Source organism: Caloenas nicobarica, chromosome 5 (assembly GCF_036013445.1).
Source record: "Caloenas nicobarica isolate bCalNic1 chromosome 5, bCalNic1.hap1, whole genome shotgun sequence".
NCBI classification, from domain to species: Eukaryota; Metazoa; Chordata; class Aves; order Columbiformes; family Columbidae; genus Caloenas; species Caloenas nicobarica.
Window position 1 is genome coordinate 41401267 of NC_088249.1, and position 27797 is coordinate 41429063.

Here is a 27797-nt window from a genome sequence, read left to right on the forward strand (position 1 = left end):
GTGCAAGACCCGGACCCCTCCAGCACACCAAGGTGACACCGGCAGCAGCTGGCGGAGCAGGCACTGCTCCCCACACGGGGGCCGCTGCCAGGTTCCTCCCGCACGCCCGGCCCCGCCGCCCCCGGACCAACGGGGTGCCGGTCACCTCGTCCGGCTGCCATAAACCACCACGAACCCCTGCGACGTCCCAGAGCTTCCCCCACGGCCCCGGCCCAAGCCCTCGGCTTCCGGCCGCACGGCGGTGCATGAGGGAACGCGCTCGGACGATTGCTCCTCGCTAAATTGCCCCGTTGTTAATTGCCCTCGCTGTCTCCGCCAGCGCCCCGCTCCGGGCTCCCCCGCCTGCCGCGGCCCGGCCCGGGGCGGAGCGGCGGGGCCGGGCCCTCCCCCGACGTGGCGGCGCGGCCGGCGCGGGGCGTGAATAAAGGGCGGCGGGCGGGGCCGCGGCGCTCCGGGAACGGCGGGGCCGGCGGCGGCAGCGGGTGAGCGGGGCTAGCGGCGCGGGGGGGAGGCCTCGGGCGGGCCGGGCGGGGGTCGCCAGCCGCCGGCTGACGTCCCGCGCCCGCCATGAGCAGGGCGCAGCTGACGCGGACGGGGATCCTGCGGATGGCGCTGGGCGGCGGCGCCACCGACCCGCTGCTGCCGGCGGAGGGCGGCGGGGACCAGCAGGCGCCCTTCCTGCTGCGGGCCCTGCGCATCGCCCTGGTGGTCTGCCTCTACTGGTTCACCTCCATCGCCATGGTTTTCCTCAACAAGTACCTGCTGGACAGCCCCTCGCTGCGCCTCGACGCCCCGCTCTTCGTCACCTTTTTCCAGTGCGCCCTGACGGCCGCCCTGTGCCTGGGCCTGAGCCTGGGGGCGGCCTGCGGGCCCCCCTGCCCCGGCCTGCCTGCCCTCCGCCTCGACCCCAAGGTGTCCCGCAGCGTCCTGCCCCTCTCCGTCGTCTTCATTGGCATGGTCACTTCCAACAACCTCTGCCTCAAGCACGTCGGCGTGGCCTTCTACAACGTGGGGCGCTCCCTCACCACCGTCTTCAACGTGCTGCTCTCCTACCTGCTCCTCAAGCAGACCACCTCCATCTATGCCCTCCTGGCCTGCGGAGTCATCATAGGTGAGGGGGAGCGGGAGGAGGCTGCACCCACCCTGCGGCCGGCCCCAGGAACCCGGAGAGACGGAGGTGGGGTGTCTTCCCCTTGGGAAGCCATCCCCCTGTGTGTGGCGGCTCCCTGGTGAGGTGGGGTAGTTGCGGGCTCATGCCTTGCTCTGCCTTGGGCAACCCGCTTCACATGTCTGGAGCATGTGGGTGAGTTGTTAAGAAAGGATCTTTCTCTTATTTGACCATGGCTTCCTTTTTCCTTTGGCCACTGAAAACCTCTCTACCCTCTAATGAAGTTGAATTCGCTTTGCCTTTTTTTCCCCCCACAAAGGCCATAAGCCAGCAGTTGGCTTTATTCCTGTTCACAAGTGTTTGTTGATTATTAACTTTGGTAACAATAACAGTATTTATGTCAGCACCGTTGGGACCATACAATGGAGCCAGCCAATTCAGATGGGCTGTGTGCCTGATGAAGGATTAAGTGATCAAGCCAAGCATAAAACCCAACCAGAAGATCTGGTTGTGTGGTTAGGACATAGGGCAGGGCATCAACTAGGCTTAATGGGAATTGCTTACAAGTCTTTAATTCCAATGGCATCGGTAATGCCAAAAGCTACCTCCACTGGAGGGCCACTTAGGTGCCCAGGGTGCTGAAATGTTGACCTCAGTCCAGTTCCAGGTGGACATGTGTTTACTTTGGTGCTTAGGCAAGTAGATGGACTTGAATGAAAATGAGACAAGAGAATCCCTTCTCCATAGAAGAGGTGAACATGAACGGAACTACTGTTTTTTCCACCCAAGTGTTGCAAGCAATTGCCTTCAGCTAGTCCTATGTTCAGATATTGCCCAAGGCAATGGCATCTGCCAACCATACACAGTTTCTCTAAACCCGCCCCCCTGGCTCCATCTCCTTTAGCTGTGGGAGTGTTGGCCTGTAGCAGCATAGCTGAGCATCCTGTCTGGCCTCCCACAAAGCCCTTCCTGTCTGTGCATTGAAACCGGTTGTATTTGGGCTTAGTTTAAAGCATGTTGGTCATTTTGCAGGCAGCTTTCCAGGTGGCCTCCAACATGAAGCAGCTAGTGGAGTGCTCCTTCAGTAGCTCGTATCTTGTGTTTTGCTTATCAGCTGAATGGGGAGAGGTCTCTCTCTCTGTCCTGGAGATGCAAACCCTGTAGCATCTGTTTTGGAGGTGGTTAGTGAGTACATTACCCATTAAAGAAGTTTAATGTGGTGAAGACACTACACTCAGTTTCTGCCTTATCTTTTTTTTGATCAAACTTCTTAATATTGCATCCATGTGTTTACTATATTTCCTGCTTTTCTGACCTATTAAAACAACAACAAAAACCAACCAAACAAACAAAAAAACCCCCACAAAACCAAAAATACCACCCACACCTTGAGGAATATTTCTTGCTACCTGTGTCAGTTTGCTGCCTTTACAATTAAAAAAAAAAAATCATATGATCTCCTTCTGAAAATGACCTGTACACAGAGCAGCTTTAACTTCAGTTCATGGGTCTTCAGAATAATAGTTTCTAAACACATGCTGCCTGGTCAGTGTGGGAATCAGTCCTCTGAGATTGAATGATAGCACAGTAAATTACCTGCACTCCCAAAATAAATCTCCCAAGGACAGTAGACATTACCTTTTGTGGGTTCACTTAATAGAAAGGGGAAACCCTCAAGCCTGTCTCTGCTTGTGGTTGTGGTTTTTCAGTGTAAGGTAGATGATGAATTGCTAACTGTATGTTTTGAGTCCTTCAGCAGTTGTTCAGATGATGCCTGATTTGTTTGGTTGCAGGTGGCTTCTGGCTGGGTGTTGACCAGGAAGGCGCAGAGGGCACTCTGTCATGGACCGGTATATTCTTTGGGATCTTGGCAAGCCTGTGTGTCTCTCTCAATGCCATCTACACCAAGAAAGTGCTGCCTGTGGTGGATGGTAGCATCTGGCGCCTGACCTTCTACAACAACGTCAATGCTTGTGTCCTATTCTTCCCCCTCATGATGCTGATGGGCGAGTTCCGCACTCTCTACCACTTCGACAAGCTGGGGAGCCCCAGTTTTTGGGGCATGATGATCCTGGGGGGAGTCTTTGGCTTTGCCATTGGGTATGTGACTGGACTTCAGATTAAGTTCACTAGCCCACTCACCCACAACGTGTCTGGGACAGCCAAGGCCTGTGCCCAGACAGTGCTGGCTGTTGTCTACTTTGAGGAGACAAAGAGCTTCTTGTGGTGGACAAGTAACTTGATGGTTCTGGGGGGCTCCTTTGCCTACACGTGGGTGAAGGGGCTGGAGATGAGAAAGGTACAAGAGGATCCTAATGTCAAAAGCAACGAAAGAAATGAGACTGGTGTGTAGGTGGCTCCTGCACCTCCATTTCTGTGCCTGGGGCGTTAACCTTTGGTGCTCCTTTCCTCCTGGGGATAAGAAGACCAAGGAGCAGGAAAAATTCACCTCCCAAGTGTTGTGGGCAACTGCGTCAGGAGCCAGAGCCAAAGACCTGACTGGATCATGTTTTATCCATGGGATCTCATCCTGTACTGGGGTTGGGGAGAGCATGTGTTGTAGAGAGCAATCAGGGGATTTGTGGTCTTTTTTTAAATGTGATGTTGATACTGACCTAATCTGGGAGGCTGGGCTTATGGTGGACAAAGAACAGGATGGAGCTTTGTGTAGTTAGGGATCTAGAATTAACTGAATGAGTGCAGTCTGAAGTTAAAAATCCTGAACCTCCATGTAAGGAAGAGGCAGGTAGCTGGACTGTTGAGGTTAGACTCCAGTAAACTGTTGTTTTGTAAAAGGATTGGCAACAGCTGTTCTTCCTATTGCCCCATTCAATGCAATTGGAATTTCCCTCCTTTCTGGCTCTGTCAAGTTGGTTTCTTATTTTGGGAAATCATGCTGAGAAGAAGGAATGAAACTTCTCATTCCCTCTGCACTGTGTCCTGTGAGGGACAGCATGCTCTCAAGTGGCCTTTCTCTGCTTCTTACAGTGACAGGCAGGAGGGGAAAAGTTACTCCAAAGCACTTGCATCTGAAGGATGGAGATCCCAGTTCATTTGGTTTGCAACACTTTTCCTCTTTACCCTCTTTGCAGGGGGTAGGTTTGTGTTTGAAAACATGGTTCTTACTAATTAGGCTTGTTTGGGGGCCTTATTCTATACCTACTCCGGATCTCCTCTGATGTTTGCAGTTTGTCTTCTGTCTTGTTCCTTTTAGACATCACCCCATGGTCAGCTCAGTGAATCCTTCATTGCACAAAATCATAGTTTTGCTCTGATACATCAATCCTTTTACTCCAAACTTGCTGCTGAACAGTTCTGCAGAAATCTCTGCCCCCCACACACATCTGGTCTCACGCAAGTGCCACCTGAGGTTGCTCTAGAGCCACGGTTTCTGATCCCAAGCGTCAGTGGCAGCACCCTATAGTCAGCTGCGATGTTGCACCAGCTTCCCAAACCTCTGGCCCCTTTATATTTGAAGGGAGACGCTGGGCGGTCGATGCTGCTGCTTTGTACTCCGCCCCGCGGATCCGACGTGATGTACCGTGGCCCCTCGCGCGATGTCCGGCCGCTCCTACAGAAGGACGCTCCATTTCTGCCCAGAATATATTCCGATTTTATCGGGGGGGGGAGGGGGGGAGCTACTGCTCCAGGTTTCATGACCACAGGCCAGGTCCGGCCGCTAGGGGGCGGCACAGCGCCTTTAGGGCTCCGCCCCCCGCGCGTCGCCCGCTCTGGCCCCGCCCCGCCGCGTACGCGGCGGGGCGGGGCCAGAGCGGGCGGCGCGCGGGGGCCGCGGCGGCAGTTGACGGCGGCAGTTGGCGGCGGCCATGGCGGCGGCCGCACCGGGCCCAGCTCCGGCTGTTTGCCGCTCGGTGCATTGGTTCCGCCGCGGGCTGCGTCTCCACGACAATCCGGCTCTCCAGGAGGCGCTACGTGATGCCGCGTCCCTCCGTTGCATCTATATCCTGGACCCTTGGTTCGCCGCCTCCTCTGCCGTGGGCATCAACCGCTGGCGGTGAGTGGGCTGAGGAGGCGCCGGGCGCTCAGGCCGCGGGCGGGCCCGGGGTGGGGCGGGCGGAGGGGAGGTCGGGACACCTTCAGGACGCGCCGGAGCGGCGGGCCCGGCGCTGGGGAGGGTTCCCGCGGTAGCTGGAGCGCTTTCGGGTGCGGCGGCTGGGCCGGGTCGGTCAGGCCGCCGCAGCAGCGGGAGCAGCACACGCTGCCCGGCCCGGCCCATGTGCTGCGCCCGCCGGTTCTCCGTGCAGGAGAGGTTCCTTGTCCGACTGGCTTCGCCATGGTTTTTACAGCGGTGTTGCTTGACTGTGTGGGAGGATGCCTTCAACTTTATGTAATGTCATTAGACTTTCTCCTTACGAGCTGGGCGAATGTATGAGAGCGGCAACCGGTGGACGTTTAGCTTTAGGAGACGCCTTTCCCTGAATTGAGAGACAAGTGCATAGGCTCCTCGGAGCTGCGTGACCATACCACGCCTTCTCTCTGCCCCTTGGCTGATGAGTGTGGGTAGGCATGTGCGCATGCCTGCCTTCCTCCATCCCTCAAATTTTTACAGAAATACACTTTAACTACTGCTAGGAATGTAGAGAAAAAGCTGGGGTTTTCCCCTTTCTACAAATGGGAAAATGTATGGCAAGAGTTTGTGTACTGGTGGCCAGTAACATTATATGGTGTCAGGTCTCAGTTGCCTAAACATTTGGAAACCAAATACAGGTAGGGATTCTCCTTTCCAAGACCACTCTTCATAGAAGCGAAGCAGATCTCGCCTTGCCCTCACACTATTCCGTCAGGGGTAGTGGACAGGATGGCCACCTGGCTAAAAATCCTTTAAGTGCTCTTTGAAATGTCACGTGGCTGTGCGTTAGGGAAATTGTAGTTGTTACAAATTCCTTCTGCTGTGCATCTTAGCCTCATCTTAGAGAAACGGGATAGTGGGGGTGATTTCTAAGCATTTCTAGAACCCACATTGGAGGATGGATTAAAAATTGTATATGTGCCGAAATGACCACAATGTAGATGTTCAAATTACAGAAAATTGTGGATTCTGTTACAGCTTAATATCCTAGGAGCCTGAAGTGATCTTTCCATAGACCGGACTTTCTAGAGGCAGCAGCAGACAGAAATGCCTTTCACGTGCTGCTGTTGTTGCTGACTGTCCTCATTTGGAAGAACTGAAGCAGTGCCCCCGAAAGATTAATTCCTGATCCATTTAATCCTTGTTTGTTTCCACCAGCATTGCAGAGGGAGGGAAGCAGGTAGTGGTTTTATTTATGTTGTAGTCATGGAATATATGAGCATGTGACGTTTTTAAAAAACATGTTTTCTTGGAGGTGTGCATCTACTGCAAATGTCAGAAAGTAGCACTGCTGGCTGTTAGGCAAAAATGTATTATCAAGTTACATATATTTATGGGAGTTGCATTGGTTCGCATTGGGAACCTTGGCTTTGTTTTGCTATTTTTTTAAATGCAATTACTTACATTCAGTGTTCTGTGCTCCAAAACCAAATGTTACTGTTTTACCTAGCTTCCATAAATTTATCATGTTGAAAATCGCTTGTTATTTAACTGTACACCATGTGTGAACCACACAGGAATAATCCGTGTTTAATTTTTAGAACACCTTGGAAAGTTGATATTCCTGTGTAATAGATTGAAAGTGGGCTGGAAGCAGGGGAGTGATTTCTTTAGGTCACCCAGACCTGGTTCTGAGTCTCCTGTACTGTGATACAGGGCCCTTCTTTCCATGAACCCTGAGGCCCTTTCTCCTGCAGGAAGTGCAGAGGGAGCTTGTTCTATATCAAAGCTTGCAATTGCCATTATGGGCATCGCAGCTGAGAGACAAGTACACAGTCTGCAGGGCAATTTGTGGCTGAGCTTTCCTATTAGCTGTGTGCAGTCTTAAGGGAGCCGATGCAGGTACTCATGTCTTGCAGGTCACGCTGCAGAGTGGGCCTGTAGGAATGAGGGAGAGGCAGAGGTTGGCTCGCTTACAAAAGGTTGTGAGTTTGCCAGCAGTGTCACATGCTGTCATAGAGATTAAAGTTTTAAAGCTGGTGTATTTTGCAGAGTTAAACAAAATGAAGTGACATTATGATGTAGATGAGGTGACGTGGCTGTGAATGCAAAGATGATACATTTGATATTTTATAGCACAGTGAGGGATCAGTAAGACACACCATTAAATGTAAAAAGCATTTAAATGGTTTTTTACAGTTTTCGGGTGGGAGGTGCTCTCATCTTTGCATCTTCATGGTGGAAAATAAATTGCAGTTCTGTGTGCAGCTATTCCAACTACAGATAATTTTCACCTTGGAAGATGTTGCTGCTTAGTCTCCTGCTACTGACGAGCTAGGACTGTATGTTTCTCTGCTGTGACATTGCCTGTTTTTAGCCAGAACTCTAAAACTTGCACAGTTCTCGTAGCAATTCATTAGTTTTCTTGGAGTAGTGTATCAACATCTTTCTGCTTCCTATGCAAAATTCCTTCTGCAGTAGAACCCATGAAAGAATATATTGTAGCAAATTACATGGTTTATGCTTTTCTCCTTGTCCTAATGTGGAGACAGCAGCTGGTAGGGCTGTGTTGCCAGCTTTGAGAAAGAACATGGGAAGGGGGTTGCAGGAGGAAGATCCTTGAAACGTCTTGCACCTGGACAAGCAGAACGTAGATGTGAATGGCTGGGAACTGGCTGGTGCTGCAATCTCATAGCAGTTGGTAGAGAGACCAGGGATGGATACAAATTCTTGCTTTCTGTTTCTTGTCTTAACATTCAGTTTGATTTGGTCATGCAGGTTTGCTGGAGTTCCATGCAGATTCTTCTCATTTGTCTTTTAGCTGTAACTGGACTGACTAACCGTTCTTGTTTCTTATCTGCAGATTTCTGCTTCAATCTCTGGAAGATCTGGACAACAGTTTAAGGAAGCTCAACTCTCGCTTGTTTGTTGTGCGAGGGCAGCCAACAGATGTCTTCCCAAGACTCTTTAAAGTAAGAGAATCAAATAATTTTCTGGAGCATAGTGAAGAAAAACTGATGTCTCAGTGCTATCCTTGTTTTCTCTCACTGATGATCTGCTAGTTATTGGAGATCCCCTCAGCTTCTCTTTAACTAACTATAACTACTATGCCTAAGGGCCAGCTTGGAAGCCAGATATACTCTTGAACTCAGACTTGCAAAGAACTTTAGTAGTAGGGTGTAACGAGTATGCTTGAGCTTCTGTTTTTGTATGGTGGTCTTTGCCTTTGTTTCTGTAAGTCAAGTCTTACACTGTAACGCTGACTCCTCTGTGTTGAGAGCTTCTACCTCACTGGCCATTTTCTTCCTGCAGCTTTTACTGAGGAAGACTGCTATGTCCATACACCTTCACAGGCAACTGAAAAAGCATGCTGATCTGTATGTGAATTGCAAATGGGCTTTGTGTTAAAATCTCAAAATTCAGAAGTTTTAATGGTAGCTGGCTTTCCTTTTCTTCTTTTATTCAAGGCTGAAGTTCAGTCAGATCAGCAGCAAAATACAACTTGGTCCCAAACTTCCTGCTGATATACCATTTAGGATGGTAGAATATGCAGTGACCTTGGTGGTCGATGATGATTATCAGGATACATTTCTAAAGTGATACGTCAGTGCAGCAGATTGTGAGGGAGATAGGGCTGGCAAGAGGATCTCCTTGATCCTCAAGCAGTGTCATTCTTCTCTGTCTTGCTCTAAGATTGTATTTCACGTTGTCATTGAAGCTTTTTAATAGTGTCTTTGCTAGAGTAACAAAGCTAAAGGGGAAGAACATGGTTCGCAGTAGTCTTAGGCGTTGGGTTTGTCATGTGGACTGTACCTTATATATGGTTGACAGAACTAGTGTTCCCAAAGCCTACTATAGACCAGGTGCTGAGAAGGAGAGAGAAACATGAATTTATACCCTCCTGCTGTAAATGGTTCTGATGTCTATTTTCTGGAGGAGGGCAGTACTGGGGAGGGTAGTTGGACTATGTGAGTGAGAAAGGGCACTGATATTTATTTTGGCTTCTGCATCTTAACACGTGACACAAACTGTGTGCTACTTTTAGCCTTTTCAGAGTCTGGGTGATTTTTATCTTTTTATCTGCAAATAAGTTCTGGCTAGTAGTAGTTCTTGCCCTCCTTATTTTAGTTCAAGGTATTCACAGGATAATTAAGACTTTGTTGGAGAAAAATGTTTGCTTTGGTCAAAGAACAAAAAGTAGTTGGCAGAGTCTGAGGTTTGGAGAGATGGTTGTGGAATCAGCCGGACCTGCTTTTTGCTGCAGTCTGCTTTGCCTGGGCAGATGAACTTATGAATACCTTAGATGTGCTTTAACAGAGCTGAAAAGAAAGGGCCGAGTGGGGCGGGGGGTGGGGCATTATGCTATAATAAGGTAAATGTATGGCTTTCGTGGGAATTCAGGCCTCTTCAGAGCTGCTGCACTGAACAGTGAATTAGCAGCAGCTCATGCCTTGTTGTCAGCTATTGTGGGGAGGAGAGTTATGTCACATGCGGTAATGCAACACTTAGACCTCATATAGTTTCTGCTCCTGCTGCCAGTGGCTGAGCTATGTTGTCAATAACAGTTGCTGCAAAGGCACTATTACGTGTACATACTGTGAGGAGAAGTGTACTTGTTAGCGCTGTGTTAACCTTTGCAGAGGTTTTTTGTCTCAATTCCTCTGAACAAACGTCTGTAATTTTACCTCTTCTATCAAAGAAAAGTGTGTCATTTGTTCGCTCAAGTTTGTTCACAATCCCTTTGGTGTGTTTTTTTTTCCTGCAGTTTTTCTTTGCTATAGGCTAGATACTGAGAAACAAGTCAGTCATTATTTTTCTTTTGTATATCTGCAGCAATTTATTGTCATACAGCTTGTTTTCTGGGTGGTTGTGCTCAGTTTCCTATGTGCTACTGTAGCACACAGAGTATTAGGCTTCTCAAAACTGTAGGAAATGCCTGAATTTGAAGTTTTGTATTCATACTTAAAATCTGTTAGCCTTAAATGTTGTTTTTTATCCCATTCCTTTATTTCAAAGCAGTAATGTATGTTTCTTCAAGACCAAAGCCATCTTTTCCAAGCCTTCCAGCTGGTACTGTCTTTCCTCTAAAAGAAACAAAAGTTTAAAATGAAGCTGTTAAATCACATAGCAGCAAGGCAGAGCTTGGAACACGTCTGTTTGACCCCTGCTCAGAGTTATGGATGCTGTCACGTTTTTATTTTTAAAAAGGAGTGGAAGACCTCTCTGAGATGTGCATTCAGTGGTACATAACTGTTTTAGTTCTCTGTGCATCCTAATATCAATTTTAGGATTTAATCTGAAAGTTTAGAAGAGGACTTGTACGGTTGTTTTCCGCTTCTAAATTCCCTTTCCCATCTTTGGCATTAGCTTTTAAGGGTCTTTGGGGAACTAATCGCATCTGTTCTTTGTGATTTGTTTCTTGTTCCAAGGTGGAAAAAGACTGTCCTGTATATATAGAGGTAACTTAGACTGTCTCATTTGGAGAATGTGGTTCATATCTTAGCTGTGTGAGGGAGGTTTTAAGTATCTCTACAGATTTCTGAGTGTGTTTGACTAAAGTGTTTGCTAAACAAGTCTGTGGGCTGCTGCTCTGCTTGATGGATGTCTCAGGAGGGTCGCTGTGGAAACCGTTAAACCTCTTCTCATAGGATTCATTTTCTGAGGAAAACTAGGCCATAGTCTTTGAGAGCAGACTGTGCTCTGGAAAAGCCTGGAAGAGGCTGAATGCTATTTCATAAAGCCTATTCCATGTGATCTGTGAGTGATCTATTAAAGGTGTGAAGATACAGAATATGTGCATGGCTCGACCAGGGTATAATAACTCCCCAAAGGCAGGACTTTAATTTAAATCTGAACTGCCGTATCATACTCTACTGTGCTGACTGGAAAGGTTCACTCAGTTCCCGTCCTTTGTCCTGCATTTCCCACTACCCTGGTTTTTGCTGCTTGTGTTGGACAATGGTTCTCTATTACATAATGGCTCTTTAAAGAGACATTGGAAAAAAATAAGAGTGTATTGGTTTTACTGATTATAGTCTCCACATAAAAATAGGGATTTTTGAGCAGGACTTGTATTGAAAGAGTTATCTCAAATGCTGTCTCTCCAAATGCTGGAACAGAATGGTAGCGTTACTTTTGGACAGCATGTGCAACAAAACAAGGTGTTGTTAGGCTTGAGGACTGAGCTGTAACCTAAGAATAGTAATAGAGAAGAACTCAAACCTCCTCTTACATGTTTTAAACTTGACATTGAGGAATTTGCATAACAGATGTGATGTCTGCTAGAGCTGATTAAATTGTTGATTCTTCGATTATCTCAACTCCAGACTGCTGTTCTTCACAGGAACCCTCTCTGAGTTTCCAGGACTTAACACTGACCAGGAATTCTGACATCTTCCTTTGTGATTGTGCTGATTAGAACGAGTTTCCTGTTTGACAGCTGTGTATATTGTGTGTCTTGCAGGAATGGGGAGTCACTCGTCTCACCTTCGAATATGACTCAGAGCCGTTCGGTAAGGAGAGAGATGCAGCTATCATCAAACTGGCCAAGGAGGCTGGCGTGGAGGTGGTGATAGAGAACTCCCACACCCTCTATGACCTGGACAGGTATGGGGAGAGCAAGGGCAGAGGTGCTGCCTGGGCTAGGCTGAGATTGTCATGTCTGGGCAGACTTCAGTCTCCTCCATTACATTTATCGCTATACGCTGATCACTGTCATCCTGTGTGAGCCTAGATGGTGTCAACAGGATTACTCTGCACGCTCGCATTTTTGATTAGAGCACGTCAAAGTGCTGCCAGTGACGTGAATGTACAGAAAGGTGTTGCCTCAAGCTGATTAAACTCTGTACTTGACAGTCATTTAAGTTGCTCAGCTGCGTCCTATTGATTGATCTGCTTGAGGATGTCCCCGCCGCGTGGACTGCTTTTTTTATTTAATTGTAATAAAGATACTTGAGCTATTGTCTCAAGCAGGTTATGAAGGTAGGGTTTTTAACTGACGGATGTGCTGGGACAGCTGGAAGAAGTAGAACAAGGTAGATTGGGGCAAACTGACCTTATTTTAAAACCTGAATGCCTTGTCTTTGTTGTGTATTTGCTATGGGGGAACCTTGCCTTTATGTTGAGTTTTATATATTTACTTATCTATATAATCTCCATATATATATATATATGTGTATATATATATAAATGATCTCCTTAAACAGTGGAGATGGTCTTTCAGCTAAGACTCTAAGGTATGCTTGACTTCAACTGTGTTTCAGTACTGTTCTTACAGGTTGCTTGTTTGTCTGTTTTTTCCCAATGTCTTGTGCCAGCAATGCTGAATGTAGATTTCCTCCTATAAATCTTTAGTATCCATAATTTCCTATGGGAAGGAGCTTTGCAGTTAGCACATGCTGTGTGGAAATGTTTGTAGCAAGGGAGATTGTTCTTGAACCTGTCTTATAAGCAGACACTGCTTACTAATTTTTGCATTAGAAGAGACCATAAATGCGTATTACATCCTCACCCTGTCAATGTCCCTCACATCCTTCCTCATGTCATTGTCTTTTCCAAGGTGGAGAGTCTTAGTTTACTTACGTTTTCAGGTGGAATCTGTTCCATATCTCTTCCAAGTTTTGTCACAGTTCTTTATACTTCTAAGTGTTTCTAGAGAGAGAGAGAGAGAGCAGTGGTGAAAACCGTCGCTAGTGTTCAAAATGTAGGAGTGACATGGATTTTTATAGTGCTATGTTTCCTGTCTTCTGCTGATAGTCAGTAGTATTCTTTTTGCTTTTCCTGAGTGTTGCTAAACACTAAACTGATGTCTCAGGGCCTCCTGCCAGAATGGTCATAGGTATTTGAGAGGCTACCACTATATAAGTAAGTTTAAGATTGCATATCCATGCATACGGAGAAACAACGTGACCAACGCTGCATTTCATCTGATATTTTTATCAGCTGGTCATGTAGTGTATAAGGAAATTTTTAAGCTGCCTTTCCTCTTTAGCTATCCCAGATAGCTTATTGCATCAGTAAACTTTATCATCATGCTCATTTTTTTCCCTTTCCATATATTTTATGAATAACGTTGAACAGCACAAGCCCTAGCTTAGCTCAGTGTAGGATTTCTCCTCCTGTTGGAAAAATGGATTCCTACTCTGTCTTGTATCAAAGAATTGTCTGTCTGCAGGAACCTTTTACTTTATCCCAACTTATCGTGGTTTCTTTAAAAATTTTCGGTGAGGGATCTAGTCAGATGGCTTCTGAAAATCCAGGTAGAATATCTCAACTGAATCTCCCATGCCCCAGGCTCAAACGTCACTAATAGATTTTGAGGCACAACTTTGCTTTACCAAGGCCAAATTAACCCTCCAGCATATTGCATATACCCATGCATGCACTGATTCCATTAGTATTTTCTACCCATCTACCTAATGCACATATCAGACTATTCTATCATCCCTCTGATGCCCTTGAAATGCTTTTAAAATCTGAAGTCATATTGGCCTTTCTTCTTCATAGTATTGAAACAGTTTTAAGGCAAGTGTTGCATACAGCAGCTATTAGTTTGGGTATTTCTTGATGTCCTTTGCAGCTCCTGAGTGAATGCTTGCTGGTCCTGGCAAGCCGTTGCTGTTGAAGCATAGCTTTGTTTTGTGGCATTTCTTCCTGACCTCCCAGTCTGTGACATCTCCTGATACATTTCCTTAAACAGATTCAGAGTTGTAATGTCCCCGAATATCTCCATAGTGAATACACGTGCAAAAATAAATGCAGGGGTTGTTGCTGTGCTGTTACAGTCTCTGCTTTTTTTAATGACTTGATCACGTCTTGGCCCTATAAATATCTTGGAGTGTCTGTGAAGGTTGGGTTGTTTGGTTGGTGGGGTTTTTTTACTCTTTATGCTTCTTTTTTTATAAGGTTTCTCAAACTTCCATTTGGCTTGGGAGGTGCAAGGAGGCTGCTTTTGTGGTTTTTAATTTAACCTACCAACATTTGGGGGTTTTCTATCTTTATTTGGTCTTCATTTTTTTGAAGGATTTTGCTTTCTATTATTTTTACTGTTCTTTATTTGGTTTGACTCTTGTGATCTTTTTGTACTCTTTTTGATGGTTTGTGTGCAAGTGTGTTTTTTGTTTTGTTTTTTGTTTGTTTGAGGGGGTTTTTAAATTTAGTTAGTTAGTTTTCCCCCCAATGTCATTGTCAAGTCATCTCTGTGTTGCCTGTCAGTGTTTTGCATCTCAGCTTGTTCTGTTTGCTTAGCACACTTCCTTGGTTTTATGCATTTCTCTTCTTGAAATAAAAGCCACTATGGTATTGTTGCTCCTGGAAGGATGTTAAATTGATGCATGCCAAAGTCACAGAGCAGGCAAGTGATAAGTAACATTTTCAGCTATACCTTAGCGCTGCCTACGACCAAATAATTAATTGCCTTTCCTTGTGTGTTCTTGATGAATCATTCCATGGGGCAGTCATTTATGGCAACTAGAAAATTGGGTTTTGGCAGGCAGCGAGGTGTGACAGCTACCCAGTCTGTGTGGAGGCAGCTCAAGTCTCCAGTTGTTCTTGACATTTCCTGGTTCTTGGCATCTCTGAGATTTCTCAGCATGTGGCAATGCAGTTCTAATATTGTATTTCTCCTGGAAGCCTCTCTGAGTGTATCGCCCTCCAATCATGTTAACCCAGTCTTTTTAACTCATGCTATGTGTTGTCCCTCTGCTCACCCTACTGTTTTTCCTGCATAATTAGTAACCTGGTGATAGCATCCTACTTCTCATCTTCATTTAATCAAGTTTCCGACAAAATTATCAGGCCTGGCTTAAAGCAATTTAGACTTCTACATAAATTGTTCCAGCTATCCTTCTCTTGTTCCCTGGAGTGTATTACCAGTGCTACCTCCACCAGCTCCTTTTAAACATTTACAAAGAGCCTGTTCTGTTAACTTGTGAATTTGACCTGGTTTATTCCGTAGGAAGATTACAATATACTCCTTGTTGGCACTGCCAGCATAGCTGTGTGATTATCAGAGCATCTTTCCCCTCCTCTCCCTTCCAAAGAGGACACAGCTATAGAAAATCAGCATTAATACTGGAAAATACTCCTAAGAAAATCTAGGAATTCCCAGTCAAGATTAGCGATGTTCAGATTGTAGAAGTCAGACAGAAAAGGTAATCTCTTGGGTATCAGCTTAGCCTGCTCAAAGCCTTTACTTGACAATTACTCTGTCTGACAACTTCCAGCTGACAGGTTGTTTTGTCCTTTCTCTGGATCTGCCTGTTTTCTCCTCCTTAGGATCTAAATCCTCTGCAGTCTGCTTGCTGATGGTCAGCATTGTGGTTTCTGTAATTCTGGGCAGGCCGAGGTTATTCAAGGAGAGTGTTTTCAGTCAGAAAGTAACACTGTGGGCTTGTATGTTTGTCGCAGGCATCAGGAGCAGCTTTTCCTCAAATATTTTGTCCTAAGGCTGAAATGATAGTTCAATGCGTTTTAATAGGAGTGCATAGTAACTTAAAGGAACCAAGCACTGGGGGAGCATGCATACCTTGGTGGTTCTGTAGTTTATAATTACACTACAGCAAAAAAGTGGTTTATTTCCATCTAGAAAGGTTAAGTCAAATCTCTGCCTGCCAGATCTTGTTATCCTTGTCTGTCTTGCACAGTGCTCTGGTGTCAGGTGTTTTCCCCCTGTGCTGATACTTAGCCTGTCATCAAGTCACTTCTTCATCTTTTATCTGCTCATGTGTGTCATTCTGCATAAGTTGAATTGTTCGTCCTTTGTCCCATGTTTGTTGTGTGGAGTATCTGTTGGTTCTCTCTCCATCTCCTCTTTGAATCTGTAGAAATACCCCTTGTCTTAGGTATGAGCCCTACATGAGCTCTCTGAAGCAAGGATTTAGATCAGAGCAATTGCATAAGCTGGCGAGGGTAACTAAATAGTCTGTGTGAATTGGTAGTGGGGTGTTGCTGTGGAGCAGCCTGCTTGCCGAGTGCTGGCAGCCAGCCCTTCCTTGCGCCAGGAGGCAGAGGGGGCACATTCAGTCCTCTGCCAGAACTGAGGCGTCATTTGCAAGCAGGCTGAGGTGTGAGGTTGGAGGCAAGCAGCTTTCCCTACCCTGGTAGCTATCCTGCTGGGGCACTGCTGTGGAGGTGAGTCAAAACTGACACCTGTGAGGGTGTGCATTCAAAGTCTGCAGACACTCTGCTGTTAAAGGTGACTGACTGTAGGATACCTTAGAATCCTAGCAGCACCGTAACCATGTTTGGTCAGGTTTTCGTTGCCTGCTTTATTGAGGTAAAGCGTGACTGTGTGACAGTCAGAAATAGCCATATAACTACTGTAAGGTGTTGCTGGTCTGGTAGCACAGCCATTTTCATGTGTGCTCACTAACATCAGAAATGTTACGTTTTGTGTGACAAATACAGTGATTCTGTTCTTCTCTGTTCTGCTTCAAAAAAACTAGAATAACTGCCGTGTGTAGTTTGAGTTGTGTTGGGGGAGATGGATGAAATGGGAGTATTAAGTCTTGGGGAGGGTCCTCCCTTTTTCTGTCACTGGGGGAAGTCCTGTGAGATTGTACTGTCTCAGTTAGAAGGACAGTAGGAGGAAGGAAAGGACTCCTGCCTGGGGAGCTTCCTGTACAAATGTTTGTACAGAAGACCGAACAACACTACCCCGTGTGTATGGTATAGTGTCCAATATTGTACAATACCCAATGTCCGATACTTCTTTTCATGGCCCTATTGTGAAAGGTTCAAATTTTGTTACATAATGCCAGTGTCCGGTGCTGTGAAATGTGCAGCTTGTCCTAGCCCGATCTCTTAAAGATTTGTGCCCCAGATCCAGTAACCGTTTAGGAATTTATGAGCTGTACTAGGTAACTTCACTCATATTCACGTTCTTGAGGATATCAGATACAGACACTGGCATCCACCTGCAAGCCGCAGCGATTTGCGTCAAGTAGCTGTGTGTTCACAAAAGTTTTAGCTGTGGATCTGGGACGTGGTATAATAGAGCCTGCAGCTCAGTCCCAGATCCTCTCAGCAGGTATGTGGAAGAGGACTGAAAAAAGCGGCTTCCCCGCCCCCATCCCAAGCACCTCAGGGCAAACAGCATGCAGCTCTGGCACGTTTTCTCTTCCAAGCTCTGAACTTCTCTGGAAGCAAGCGAGCCTCACTGGCGTGCTGTAACTGGAAATACCTCGCTGCTTTTGCAGCGGCAGTGCTGATTTTCTGGGGGTCTCTGAACCAGTGGTCTTGTGTGCATCCCCAGTGCTCAGAGCAAGCCATAGAGAAGATCGTGGTGGGTAGTATTCATGAGCGTTTGTGATCTTGTACTATCTCGGGGGGTGTACACAGGGTCAGCCAGCCAAAAAGTGTGTGCATGAAAGCAGAGGAGATGCTCTCTGGTGTGGTGGTACAGGACTGAGTATGTTGCCTGGGGAGCTGACCTCAATATAGTTGTTTGGAGGAGTGGGAGAGAGCCATGTAGTGCTGTGCCCACACTTATCATGTTTATAGCCTGGCACTAAAAATGCAGTGTGATTTGCACCCAGTGCACATCCCGATTGCCTTCCCCTGTCCTATGCATGAGTGTTTTATTCTCCCATTGTTTACAAGCAGAAAACCGTGAGGAAACTGCAGGAAACCTCATTTTTAATCCCCGCACCTGCACTGCCGGCTCTGCAGTGCCCCTTCCCGCGGGCGGCAGCGCGCAGGGACGGTGGCGCCGCGGGAGCGCGGAGCACGCGTGACGAGGGGCCGGGCACGCCGGGGCCGGCGTGTCGCTCCGCCTCGCTACACGTGCGGCGGCGGGGGAAGGGCAGGCACATGGCGTCCGCTGTAACACTCGGCTGTAAGCCCAGCCCCTTGCATAAGCTGTTGACTGTGATGGGTGGGGAGGGCTGCTCTGCTGCAGCTCCTGTGCGAGCTGTGAGGTTGGCTGCCTCAACTTTATGTAATGCTGGTGATCCCTGCGCTGTCTGCTTTGCTGTTAACACCTTCCTCTCCATGCAGAAGAGGGGGTTAAAAGTGGCATCTTTCACCCAGGGGAAGCTTACCTTGTCCGGGGGTCTTGTGAAAGCTCTCTGTCCCAGGAAAAATAAGACTGCATGGCCCTAGCAGACTGTGGATGCTTAGTAGAGTAGTGAGGAACCGTGTTGGCCTTTTCCATAGAATGATCTGACACAGGTGAATAGCATGAGACAGGTCTGCTCGTGACCTTGTGGCATGGGGCAGGATGGTGATTTCTCTAATCACGAGAGGAATGACGCAGACTGGGATTTGTCTCATCTGAGATAGGTGGAGGAGGGGTCACTAAGAGGCTGGGGCTTTTTATACCAGACAGAGGCAGTAAGGTCAGAATCAGGTTAGAATACCACGAGGTGTCAGGGGAACAGATGCGGGTCTGGGATTTGGCTTCTTGGGGAGACAGGCAGTAATCAGATTGAGATTTCATACAGGGGCCTGATGAAGAGCTGTGGGAGAGATGTGATGCTAAGCCTGATGCAGCCAGAGCTCTTTTTTATTTCCCCATGGAGATGCTTTAGTATGTGGTGTTTGTTTTCTGGTGTGTTTGGGGATTTTGTTTGTTTCTAATATCCCTTTGAGGAATGCATCAAGGGGAAGTTGGGTCTATAAAGATTTCTGCATCCAAAGTGAAAGGCTCTTCTGAGCAGAGATAGCAGGATATGGTTTGGCTGTTACTTCCTTGTGACTTCTGTGGTAGGGAGGCTGTGTTTTTTCACCTTGCTTATTTTGTCTCCAGAATAATTGAACTGAATGGCCACAAGCCACCCCTCACCTACAAGCGCTTCCAGGCCATCATCAGCCGCATGGAGCTCCCAAAGAAGCCGGTGAGCACCATAATGAGCCAGCAGATGGAGGCGTGTAAAGTGGACATCCAGGAGAACCATGATGATGTATATGGGGTCCCATCCCTGGAAGAGCTGGGTACGTGTTGAGAGTGAAGGCAAGGGTTAACTGTCAGCTAAAACGGCATCTAGTGGAACTGTTTCTGATGGCCAGCATGTGCCCAGGGCAGCTCCAGTGTTCCCATCTGACCTGGGCTGCCTCTAGCCTTAGAAGCAGCCTAATTTTTCAGCGAGTGCTGCACCTCGTGAAAATAGGCTGCTGTCCCTTGCAGTAGTAGATGCGTAACGTCCCCTTTGGTGTTGCTATGAAACGCTCTGCATCTGTCCTTATGTTCTCTGATATACTGAGCATGTAACCACTGTATGTGTGTCTCATGTCCTTGGCAGCTGCTTTTCTTCCACTGCCATCTCTGACACATCATGTAACAGATCTGAGGAGGTAAAATAACTGTGTACCAGGCTTAGATCATTTAATTCAGTCATTGCCAACCAGCACCAGTTTGGGAGCTTAGCAAGATGCAAGTTATTACAGAAACTTCTTTCGCTCATCCTGCTCTGCCATATGGTCCTGTATTTTTCTTGGGAGGAGAAGTATGAATAGAGAACTGAGGCATGAGGAATGCAAGACCTGCATCAGGGAAGTGAATCTAAGTGCAAGGGAACAAAGGATTGATGCAGAATCCTGTCTGCATGTGTGGCTGGAGGCTCCATGCCAGCTTTATAGGAGTATCGCCCTTGTACCTTAAAGCACAGTTTCAACAGTCAGGTAAAAGTAGGGAGCTTCACAACAGGAGTATCCTAAGGGTTGCAGTCCTGAGTAGATCTGCTTCCTTTATTGTCTGGGCTAATGTGAGACTGCCTGCAACCTTACATGGCTCTGCTTGCTGCCAGGGGAGGCTCATCTGTCAGCCCAGAGCAGTGCAGGGCAAGTGTGTTATTGCTTGCCCTTTTGCATCAGTTCTTCAGCACTAATATAGCACCTTCCACAGCACCAGCTCTCAGCAGAATAGGAGCCTCACCAGGAGCAGCCACGCTATCTAGTGAGTTGCTGATGTCCATGGCAAGGTATTTTGTAAGGCAGAGCTGTGGAGCGCATACGTCTTTGCCAGCTGCTCTGGCCTTTGGAAGAGAGCCCTTTGGATAGTGCTGACACACAGGAGAGAGTGCTGGCATATGAGCAATGGGAAAAGTCCCCAGAAGGCTGCCTGACGCATTGCAGGGAGAGGCCCTCGTAGGGCAGTGTCATGAGCAGGCTCTCTACGTGTTCCCCAATATTTGCCTGCTGTAGAAGGACTAGAGCAGCAAGTAGGCCATGTTAGGCGACTACACTATATAATGTCTTGCTGTTGTTAATGCTTAATCCTATTTATACCCTTTGTCTAGGCATGGCTTCAAATCTTACCAAGTTCTTTCCCTCAGGCTTTCCTACGGATGGCCTTGCCCCTGCAGTTTGGCAAGGAGGGGAGACAGAAGCACTGGCACGGCTGGATAAACACTTGGAAAGAAAGGTAACCCCTGTTACTTAAGTGGTAATTCCTGCAGGCTGCCTCCAAATGAAAAATGTTGAGCACTGGCCATTGCCCTATTTCCCTGCTGTTCCTAGCAAACGTCTCACCATTCACCTCTGGCAGACGTGTTTGGTATTACACTGCTTCTGTGACTGTAGGTCATGTGTGGGGCAGGGAGCTCATGGGCTTGCTCAGACCTGAAGAAGTAGAGCTGTATATTAATTATGCTGCTGTTTGAAGCATGTAGGATTCTTTTCCTTGTTTATATCCCTCTGTTTCCTTTAGAGGAGTGCAAACTTGGAAACTCTCCTCTAAGTTGCTCAGTCCCTGCTACACACTGCACACCATCTCCTTTGCCTTTATCTAAGGTATTAGAGCAAATACTTGCTTGTAAAACAATGCCTTCCCCTTGTACATCGGCCTGTTAATATGTTGTCTCATTGGCTGGTGTTCCTTTAGCCCCTTGCTGAAACACTCACATGTCTTCTGTGGGGGATGTGATCTTCATTTCAGTGCACGAGGCATATAATTTCAAAGTAATGAAGGGTGACCCAGATGCAGAGACATGACTCAATTTTAAACAGTTTGTATCTTTTTAATGCTGGGTGGAATAGTGGCAGTTGTAGAGATCAAAGCACAGATTCTTGTTCTGAAGGGGGAATAAGCTGTCAACACTCCACAAAAAGATCTGAATGTCCTCAAATTTTCATGGTCAGTGTGTGAAATGAGATAGACATGCCTGCACATAGACTGTGGTGTTAGCCTATGTCCCTAGGAACTCTTGGGGTTATTAACTCCTTGCATGCAAAGCAAATTTAGTCCTTCTCTTGGACACAATGACTAAGTAGTTTAAATCCGGCCCTGGAGCAAAGCGTTTGCGTATCTTGAATGAGGTTTGAGCGTTAGGATTGCCCAGTTGAGATCTCTCCCAGCCATGGTTGAAAGTGAATAGAAGAGACTGTGCTGTCAGTGTCTTTGCTACTTGCACAGATGTCTGCCCTCAGTGTCCCGCAAGTTTGGGAGTTTTTTTGTCTCATTTCTTCTGAATATGTCTAGGCATGGGTTGCAAACTATGAAAGACCAAGGATGAATGCCAATTCATTGCTGGCCAGCCCTACAGGACTCAGTCCCTATCTGCGTTTTGGCTGCTTATCCTGCCGCTTATTTTACTATCGTCTCTGGGAGCTGTATAAGAAGGTAAGACAAAAAGGTTTGTCTGAAGAGCAGGCTGGGTTTGAGCATGATGCTGGTTTCTGAACAGTGTGCCGCAACAGCTGCAAAAGTTACTGTTGCCTCCCGTGTGTTTGACTGGTGAGGTGAGCTTGTTGGTACCATGGAAGAGGCTCTTGGGTGAGGAAAGGTGATTCTCCTGTATATAGTCCAGCAGACCTTAAACTTGCTGATATCTTGTTCTTCAGCCTGGACTCTTGTGTCCTGAGCCATATAAGAGCTTTTTGCTGTTAGGTTTGGGTCATGCAGGTCTCTTGTCAGTGTGCTGAGTGAGCTAAAACCAACGCTGTAACTTTACTACCTGGGGTTTCTGGTAAAGAATGATCTGGAGTAGAGCTCCTTTATGGGGCTTGTTAGTAACTGCCTTGGGAATTGTGTATAAATGCATGAGTGGCCTGCAGCTCAGCTTAGTAAAGCCAATCCTCCCCTGCTTATGAATACCTATGTTCCCTTCTCCACAGGTGAAACGGAACAGCACGCCCCCCCTCTCTCTGTATGGACAGCTTCTTTGGCGGGAGTTTTTCTACACAGCGGCCACGAACAACCCGAAGTTTGATCGCATGGAGGGGAACCCCATCTGCATCCAAATCCCCTGGGACAGGAACCCTGAAGCCTTGGCGAAGTGGGCAGAGGGCAAGACAGGCTTCCCTTGGATCGATGCAATCATGACCCAACTAAGGCAGGAAGGATGGATCCACCATTTGGCCAGGCACGCCGTGGCCTGCTTCCTGACCAGGGGTGACCTCTGGATCAGCTGGGAGTCAGGAGTCAGGGTGAGTCTGGCATTTCCAGAGGCTTGCAGGAGGCCATAAGGAAAACAAAGTCTCCCTGGCACTCTCTGCAAGGATGGGCACACAGGTATGGCTTTTGCTTTGCGTGTAAAAGTTGCGTGGAAGAGAGGATTTGCTAGCAGGCTCTTGGCCTGCCAACAGCCTGACTTCTTTTCTGCCTTCTGCTATGAGGCTCTGACAGTATCAAGAGTCTCCAGTAACTGTAACTAAATGTTAGCGGGACCCACTGGTAGATACGGACTGGGGCTTTGGGGGTTTTTAAAATTTTTTTTGTAAAAGTTCTCTCAGTCCATCTGTTTTCTTTGCAAGTTCAATGTCACTTTGTAACTGGACCTTTCTCCTCATTGTATAATCCATCACTGCCGGTCAGGGAACGCTCCATGACTGTGAAATCTGAGTCTAGAGTCTCTCAAGGAAAGAGGTAAAAGACCCTCCTTTTGGGCCATCTGATGGGACAGCCAGCTTGAACATATCTGGTGTACATATTGCCCTACACAAAAACTGGACGCAGGAGCATCTTGTCGCAAAGCTGACAAAACACAGTATAGCTGAATCTGTGTCATAGGGTCAAATGCTAGAAGTGCCGCGCCTGTGCATAGATGCAAGCAAGTTACTGCTGAAACCTGTCTGCCTCTCAGTGGCAGTGCCCTCTGGGACCTTCAGAGGGGTTCTTCCTTCTTGCTTTGGTGCTTATTCTCCTGGGCAGCATCGGCCTTCTTCCCACAGCTGGTGCTTTGCAGTTGTTACACCTCCCAGGTGTTAGGATCAATACACAAGGCTTGCTGCAGCACTAGGTAGTGATTTAATCTGTAGCTGCTTGATAGATCAGACAACACTTCATCAGTGTGAGCAGACAGTGTCTTCCTATGTTAAAGCATTAGGAAGTGAGATATATTGTCCAGCCACCTGGCTTCAGCCAGTGGATTGCCTCCTTGTTGCTGTGTTTCCTGGGAGCTGCTCTCACAGCTCAGTGCCTGCCCTTGCACCTGGCATCTTGGGTCTTCCTGCCACAGAGTCCTGCCTGGGGAAGCTCTCACTGCCTTTTCCTCCCATCGCTACAGGTATTTGACGAACTGTTGCTGGATGCAGATTTCAGTGTAAATGCAGGCAGCTGGATGTGGCTTTCGTGCAGTGCGTTCTTCCAGCAGTTCTTCCACTGTTACTGCCCGGTGGGCTTCGGACGTCGCACAGACCCCAGTGGTGACTATGTGAAGTAAGTGATGTGACTGGTGCTTCTCTCTTGCTTGATCTGTGAACTTATGTCTCATTCAGTAGCTGACAGGTGCCTGGTGTTTTCTGTGCATTGTGAATGCTGCATTGCTGTACTTTAAGTGGTGGTTGTGCGCCTTTTTGCTTGGGTTGCAGGAGGTATCTGCCCAAACTAAAGGGCTTCCCCTCACGATACATCTACGAACCATGGAATGCCCCAGAGTCTGTGCAGAAGGCCGCCAAGTGCATCATTGGGGTGGACTACCCCAAACCCATGGTGAACCACGCAGAGACCAGCCGACTGAACATCGAACGCATGAAGCAGATCTACCAGCAGCTGTCGCGCTACAGAGGGCTCTGTGAGTACCAACAGTTGCAAAAGATTCTGTCTTTAATAGGAAATAAAATGCTGGGAGGAGAGCTCATGATTTAAAATAGATAGCGGTTCTTTCTCTGGCCAGTCCCTGCAAGATGACGCGGTCCCTGCCAAGTCTGCTCAGTAAGTTTCCAGGGAGAGCTCCACTGAGCTCCTGGACAGGTAAGAGTGGGGTTTGATTAGTTCTGAGAGCTGGTGATGGCACGGCACCATCCATATGCCACCAGTGGTCCAGTCTTCACTTGGGAAAAAGTCTAGGCAGAGCATCCTAAATAAATATGCTGCTAGGTCACAGTGTCTGCCTGTGGTCAGCACTGGGTGAGCTCAGGTCTGAACTCATCCTGCTTTGGGATACGGATGTGCTGGCTGGTGTCTGCATGTGAAAGGTTTCTCCCTCCCCACATGTCTTTTGTTTCTTAACTGTGATCCTTTTGCCTTTCTCTAGGTTTACTGGCATCAGTCCCTTCCTGTGTGGAAGATCTCAGTGGCCCAGTCACCGATTCAGCTTCAGGGCAGGGCTGCAGCACCAGTACAGGTGAGCTGGAGCTGTTTGTGTGCTTCTGAGATAGTTTCATGTCGACTTAAAGGCTATGAGCAGGAAAGAGAGATCCTTTCTAATAAGAAGAGGGTGTGTAGCTAGGAAAACATAGATCACATTCACCTTCCTTTAGGCTTTCTTCAGAAGTCCCCAGTGAGCCTTCATTCTTAAAAGGGCTGAAGAGTAGGAGTTGATTAAAGTGAATCTTTTATTGCCTGTATGGGATCATACACAGCCACTTAAGGGAGAAGTGCAGATGACTGTAGGGCTGATCAGGTATAATTAAGCTGTCCTTCATCAAAGGAGGATACTTTTGTGTTTGTTCTGGGGCGCTTAATTATTCTGATTTTTAACAAAGTTTTTTCAAAAGTTTTCAAGGAGGCTGTGGCAACATCTCTCTGTACTTTCGCACTGCATATTTTTTCACCTGTGGCAGGTTAGGCTAGGATGTACTTGTGAGGAGATCTAAAGGCAGGGGAGCTGCTGCAATGACTCTTCTTTCTCTACAGCGATGAGGCTGTCTCAAGCAGACCAGGCTTCTCCGAAGCGCAAACACGAGGGAGCAGAAGAGCTGTGCACTGAAGAACTGTACAAGCGAGCCAAAGTGACAGGTCTCCCCGCTCCAGAGATCCCTGGCAAGAGTGTATGATTGTGAGTAGCCCCTAGTGTGCTCTGTCCTAAACTACCTTGTTCGAGCAGCTAGCTAGGCTCAATTTAATTTGCTCCCTGCACGTCAACAAAATGAACAAAATGGACTTGCTTGTGGAGGGACGTGGCTCCTAACTAATTCTGTAGCCCTGAAACTTGGCAGTGGTCTGCCATCTGGTTGTTTTGCTTTTGCTTGACAAGCTGTTAACTCAGTTGTCCAGCAGAGAGCAGTACCCTGTTACCAGCACAATCACAGCGGACAGTTGTTCATGGGTTAGCTCTAGTGGGGCTGCTTCTCTTCCCACAGGGAGGGTTAGCAGACAGATGTGCAGATGTGGTGAGGATTTGGGCTAGAGGAGGGGAGCAAGCAGGTCCAGTCATCTGCCTGAAATATTCTTTGAAGTCCCAGGAGGGAGGAGCTGGTTGCATGTTCTGCCAGCTTTTCAGTATGAGGGGGTGTTCAAGTCACATTCTCTCTTTTTGCTTTCTCCTGCAGCCAGCGACAAGCACCTTGCAGGTGAAGAGTGAGAGTGCTGAAGACGTGACGAGAGTGGGGACTTCTGCCACAGAGGGACTGGAACTTGTGATCTGCAACAGAAAATCGAGGGTCTCATAAATCTGTAATTCCAATAGCTGCCACTAAAGGGCACTGCGCTACTTGTGCTCAGGAATATTTGGCTTTCTGGTCTCCAAAGAGCCAAATATGTTTCTTCTTAGCCATGCCTAAAATCTGCCCACATTTAAGAGGGAAAGAGCCTTCTATCAATTTGTTCACTCCTAGGTGTATCTTTCTTTTCTGACAATGGCTCAGTGCATGTGACTTGATGCATTGATGTAGGGAGCAGCATCTGCACATCAGAAATAGCAAACATCTTTTCTCATCACTAATACTAGGCAATGAGGTGTGCTGATTAATTCAGATTATAGTAGGAGTTGAGAAGTAAACTGCTACACTGTCAGAAATAGAGTACCCATCCTACAAGAGAAAAGGAAATACTCAGCCTTTCATTAGGCTACTCTGATGGGGATATAAATGCTGAATAAATCAAGGTGGTACTCATGTGGGATGGAAATGAAATGAAGGACAACTGTAGCACAAGAACAAAGAGACACAAACTGTGTGTACACTTGAAAGGCAGTTAAAACTTTCCCTGCAGAAGAATCTCACTGCTGCAAGGTGAGTGAGCCATAGTGCTGTTACCTGGAACGGACAGCTTTGGAGGAGTTTGACAGCTGGGCGGGAGGGACTCTGAGAGAAGGAGGAATTCTTCAGAGAATAAGATCATGCCTTGATATGAGTAAAGCAGTCTCCCAGAAGCTTGCTGGTGCAAATTATAACGGACCTACACCTGGGCTCTGCACTCTACAGCATTTCCTTCACTGAATGAGAGCTCTCTTGAATGGAGTGACCAGTGTCTGGTGTGTAGCCTCATACTGATAGGGATGTATTACACATCAGCTTCTTGAAGTGAGTCTTCCTCAGGCTCAGTTTGTTGTCCATTCTGTGTGGATCTTTGCTCTTTCCTGTACTGGCATCTGTGGTTTGCGTTGCTACACGGTATATTCCTGTACCTCATACCCTGCACATTGCTCCTTCTTGCCATTTGCCTTCACGCTGGTGCTTTGTAGTCTAGCAGGGCGATGGTGTAGCTTTCCTGGCTCTTGACCATATACTCCTTGGCCTGGTCCTGTTATGTGTCATTTCAACATGGTGCTGGCAGAGCGCCTCTGCTTGCCTTTCCCCCTAAGAGAGCAAGGGAGGGCAGTACTGCAGGAGAGCCTCTCCTGGCCATTTTCAAGAGGAATTAAATCAAGTAGCTAATCCCATGCAATGGGTGGCTGTTGGCACCATTTGCATTTGCTGTGTTCAAAGGCTTTCATCCCCGCCTGGCACAGATAGTGTGGGGCTATGTGTAAGCTTATGCACCGAACAGCTTGGGGAGCACAGGAGTTGTCTCCCACTCTGACTGGGATAATCAGATTCAGTTTTGGAGCCCAGATTTGAATCCTGAGCAATGAGGCTGCAAATAGAAACTGACTCAAATGCATCTAGAAAACCTGGAGTGGTCGAATAGGGGCTGTGAGTTAATTTATTGCATAGTTGAATAACCTTTCCTTTGCACTCGTCTACCTGGGGCATTGACCCTAGATTCCTTTCCCCGATGGAATCCATTGGGAAGACTGACCAAGTAAACAAGAGTCACTTTTCCTGCCCTAACTTTCTTCTAAACTACTATTCGTAGAGTCTGTGTGGTGGATAACCCAGTAATCAACAAATTTTGTCTCCTTCAGTCTGACCCAGACCTTACTCTCACTGTCTTGAGGGTAGAAAGGTGTAGAGACCCTCCCCCCTCGCCTTTGCTACAGAGAGAAGAAATGGGAAAGACATGCACTTTGTACACTTGGGTTACAGAAATTGTGACTTCTCTCATTTGGAGAGTTCAATGCTTAGGCAACGGTCTGTAAATACGACTTTTTTTTTTTTTAATAAATGTCTTAAACCCTC

At 47.3% G+C, this 27797-nt stretch overlaps 2 protein-coding genes across 3 annotated transcripts; both read left to right on the forward strand.

The window, feature by feature from the left end:
• The first annotated feature begins 414 nt into the window (after positions 1–414).
• SLC35C1 (solute carrier family 35 member C1) lies at positions 415–4699 on the forward strand. 2 transcript variants are annotated; one of them, XM_065636354.1, is made up of 3 exons: positions 415–482; positions 576–1111; positions 2902–4699. In XM_065636354.1, exons 2-3 carry the CDS (start codon positions 607–609, stop codon positions 3459–3461), a joined length of 1065 nt encoding a protein of 354 aa, XP_065492426.1. In that variant the 5' UTR covers positions 415–482; positions 576–606; the 3' UTR covers positions 3462–4699. The 2 variants fall into 2 exon arrangements, with proteins under 2 accessions (XP_065492426.1, XP_065492425.1); XM_065636353.1 differs by lacking the exon at positions 415–482 and having other exon boundaries at positions 547–1111.
• A 181-nt stretch (positions 4700–4880) lies between these two features.
• CRY2 (cryptochrome circadian regulator 2) lies at positions 4881–27797 on the forward strand. The gene is made up of 12 exons (XM_065635361.1): positions 4881–5123; positions 8002–8110; positions 11602–11744; positions 18886–19070; positions 20411–20499; positions 21556–21696; positions 22191–22502; positions 23582–23733; positions 23886–24088; positions 24551–24640; positions 25153–25294; positions 25788–27797. Exons 1-11 carry the CDS (start codon positions 4936–4938, stop codon positions 25290–25292), a joined length of 1752 nt encoding a protein of 583 aa, XP_065491433.1. The 5' UTR covers positions 4881–4935; the 3' UTR covers positions 25293–25294; positions 25788–27797.

Bases quoted from the DNA above. Each gene is read 5' to 3' on its own strand.
- SLC35C1 (XM_065636353.1), top strand. From the start codon at position 568: ATGAGCAGGGCGCAGCTGACGCGGACGGGGATCCTGCGGATGGCGCTG. The intron at 1,112-2,901 runs GTGAGGGGGAGC...GTTTGGTTGCAG, and splicing joins GGCCTGCGGAGTCATCATAG to GTGGCTTCTGGCTGGGTGTT.
- CRY2 (XM_065635361.1), top strand. From the start codon at position 4,936: ATGGCGGCGGCCGCACCGGGCCCAGCTCCGGCTGTTTGCCGCTCGGTG. The intron at 23,734-23,885 runs GTAAGTGATGTG...CTTGGGTTGCAG, and splicing joins CCCAGTGGTGACTATGTGAA to GAGGTATCTGCCCAAACTAA. The intron at 24,089-24,550 runs GTGAGTACCAAC...GCCTTTCTCTAG, and splicing joins GTCGCGCTACAGAGGGCTCT to GTTTACTGGCATCAGTCCCT.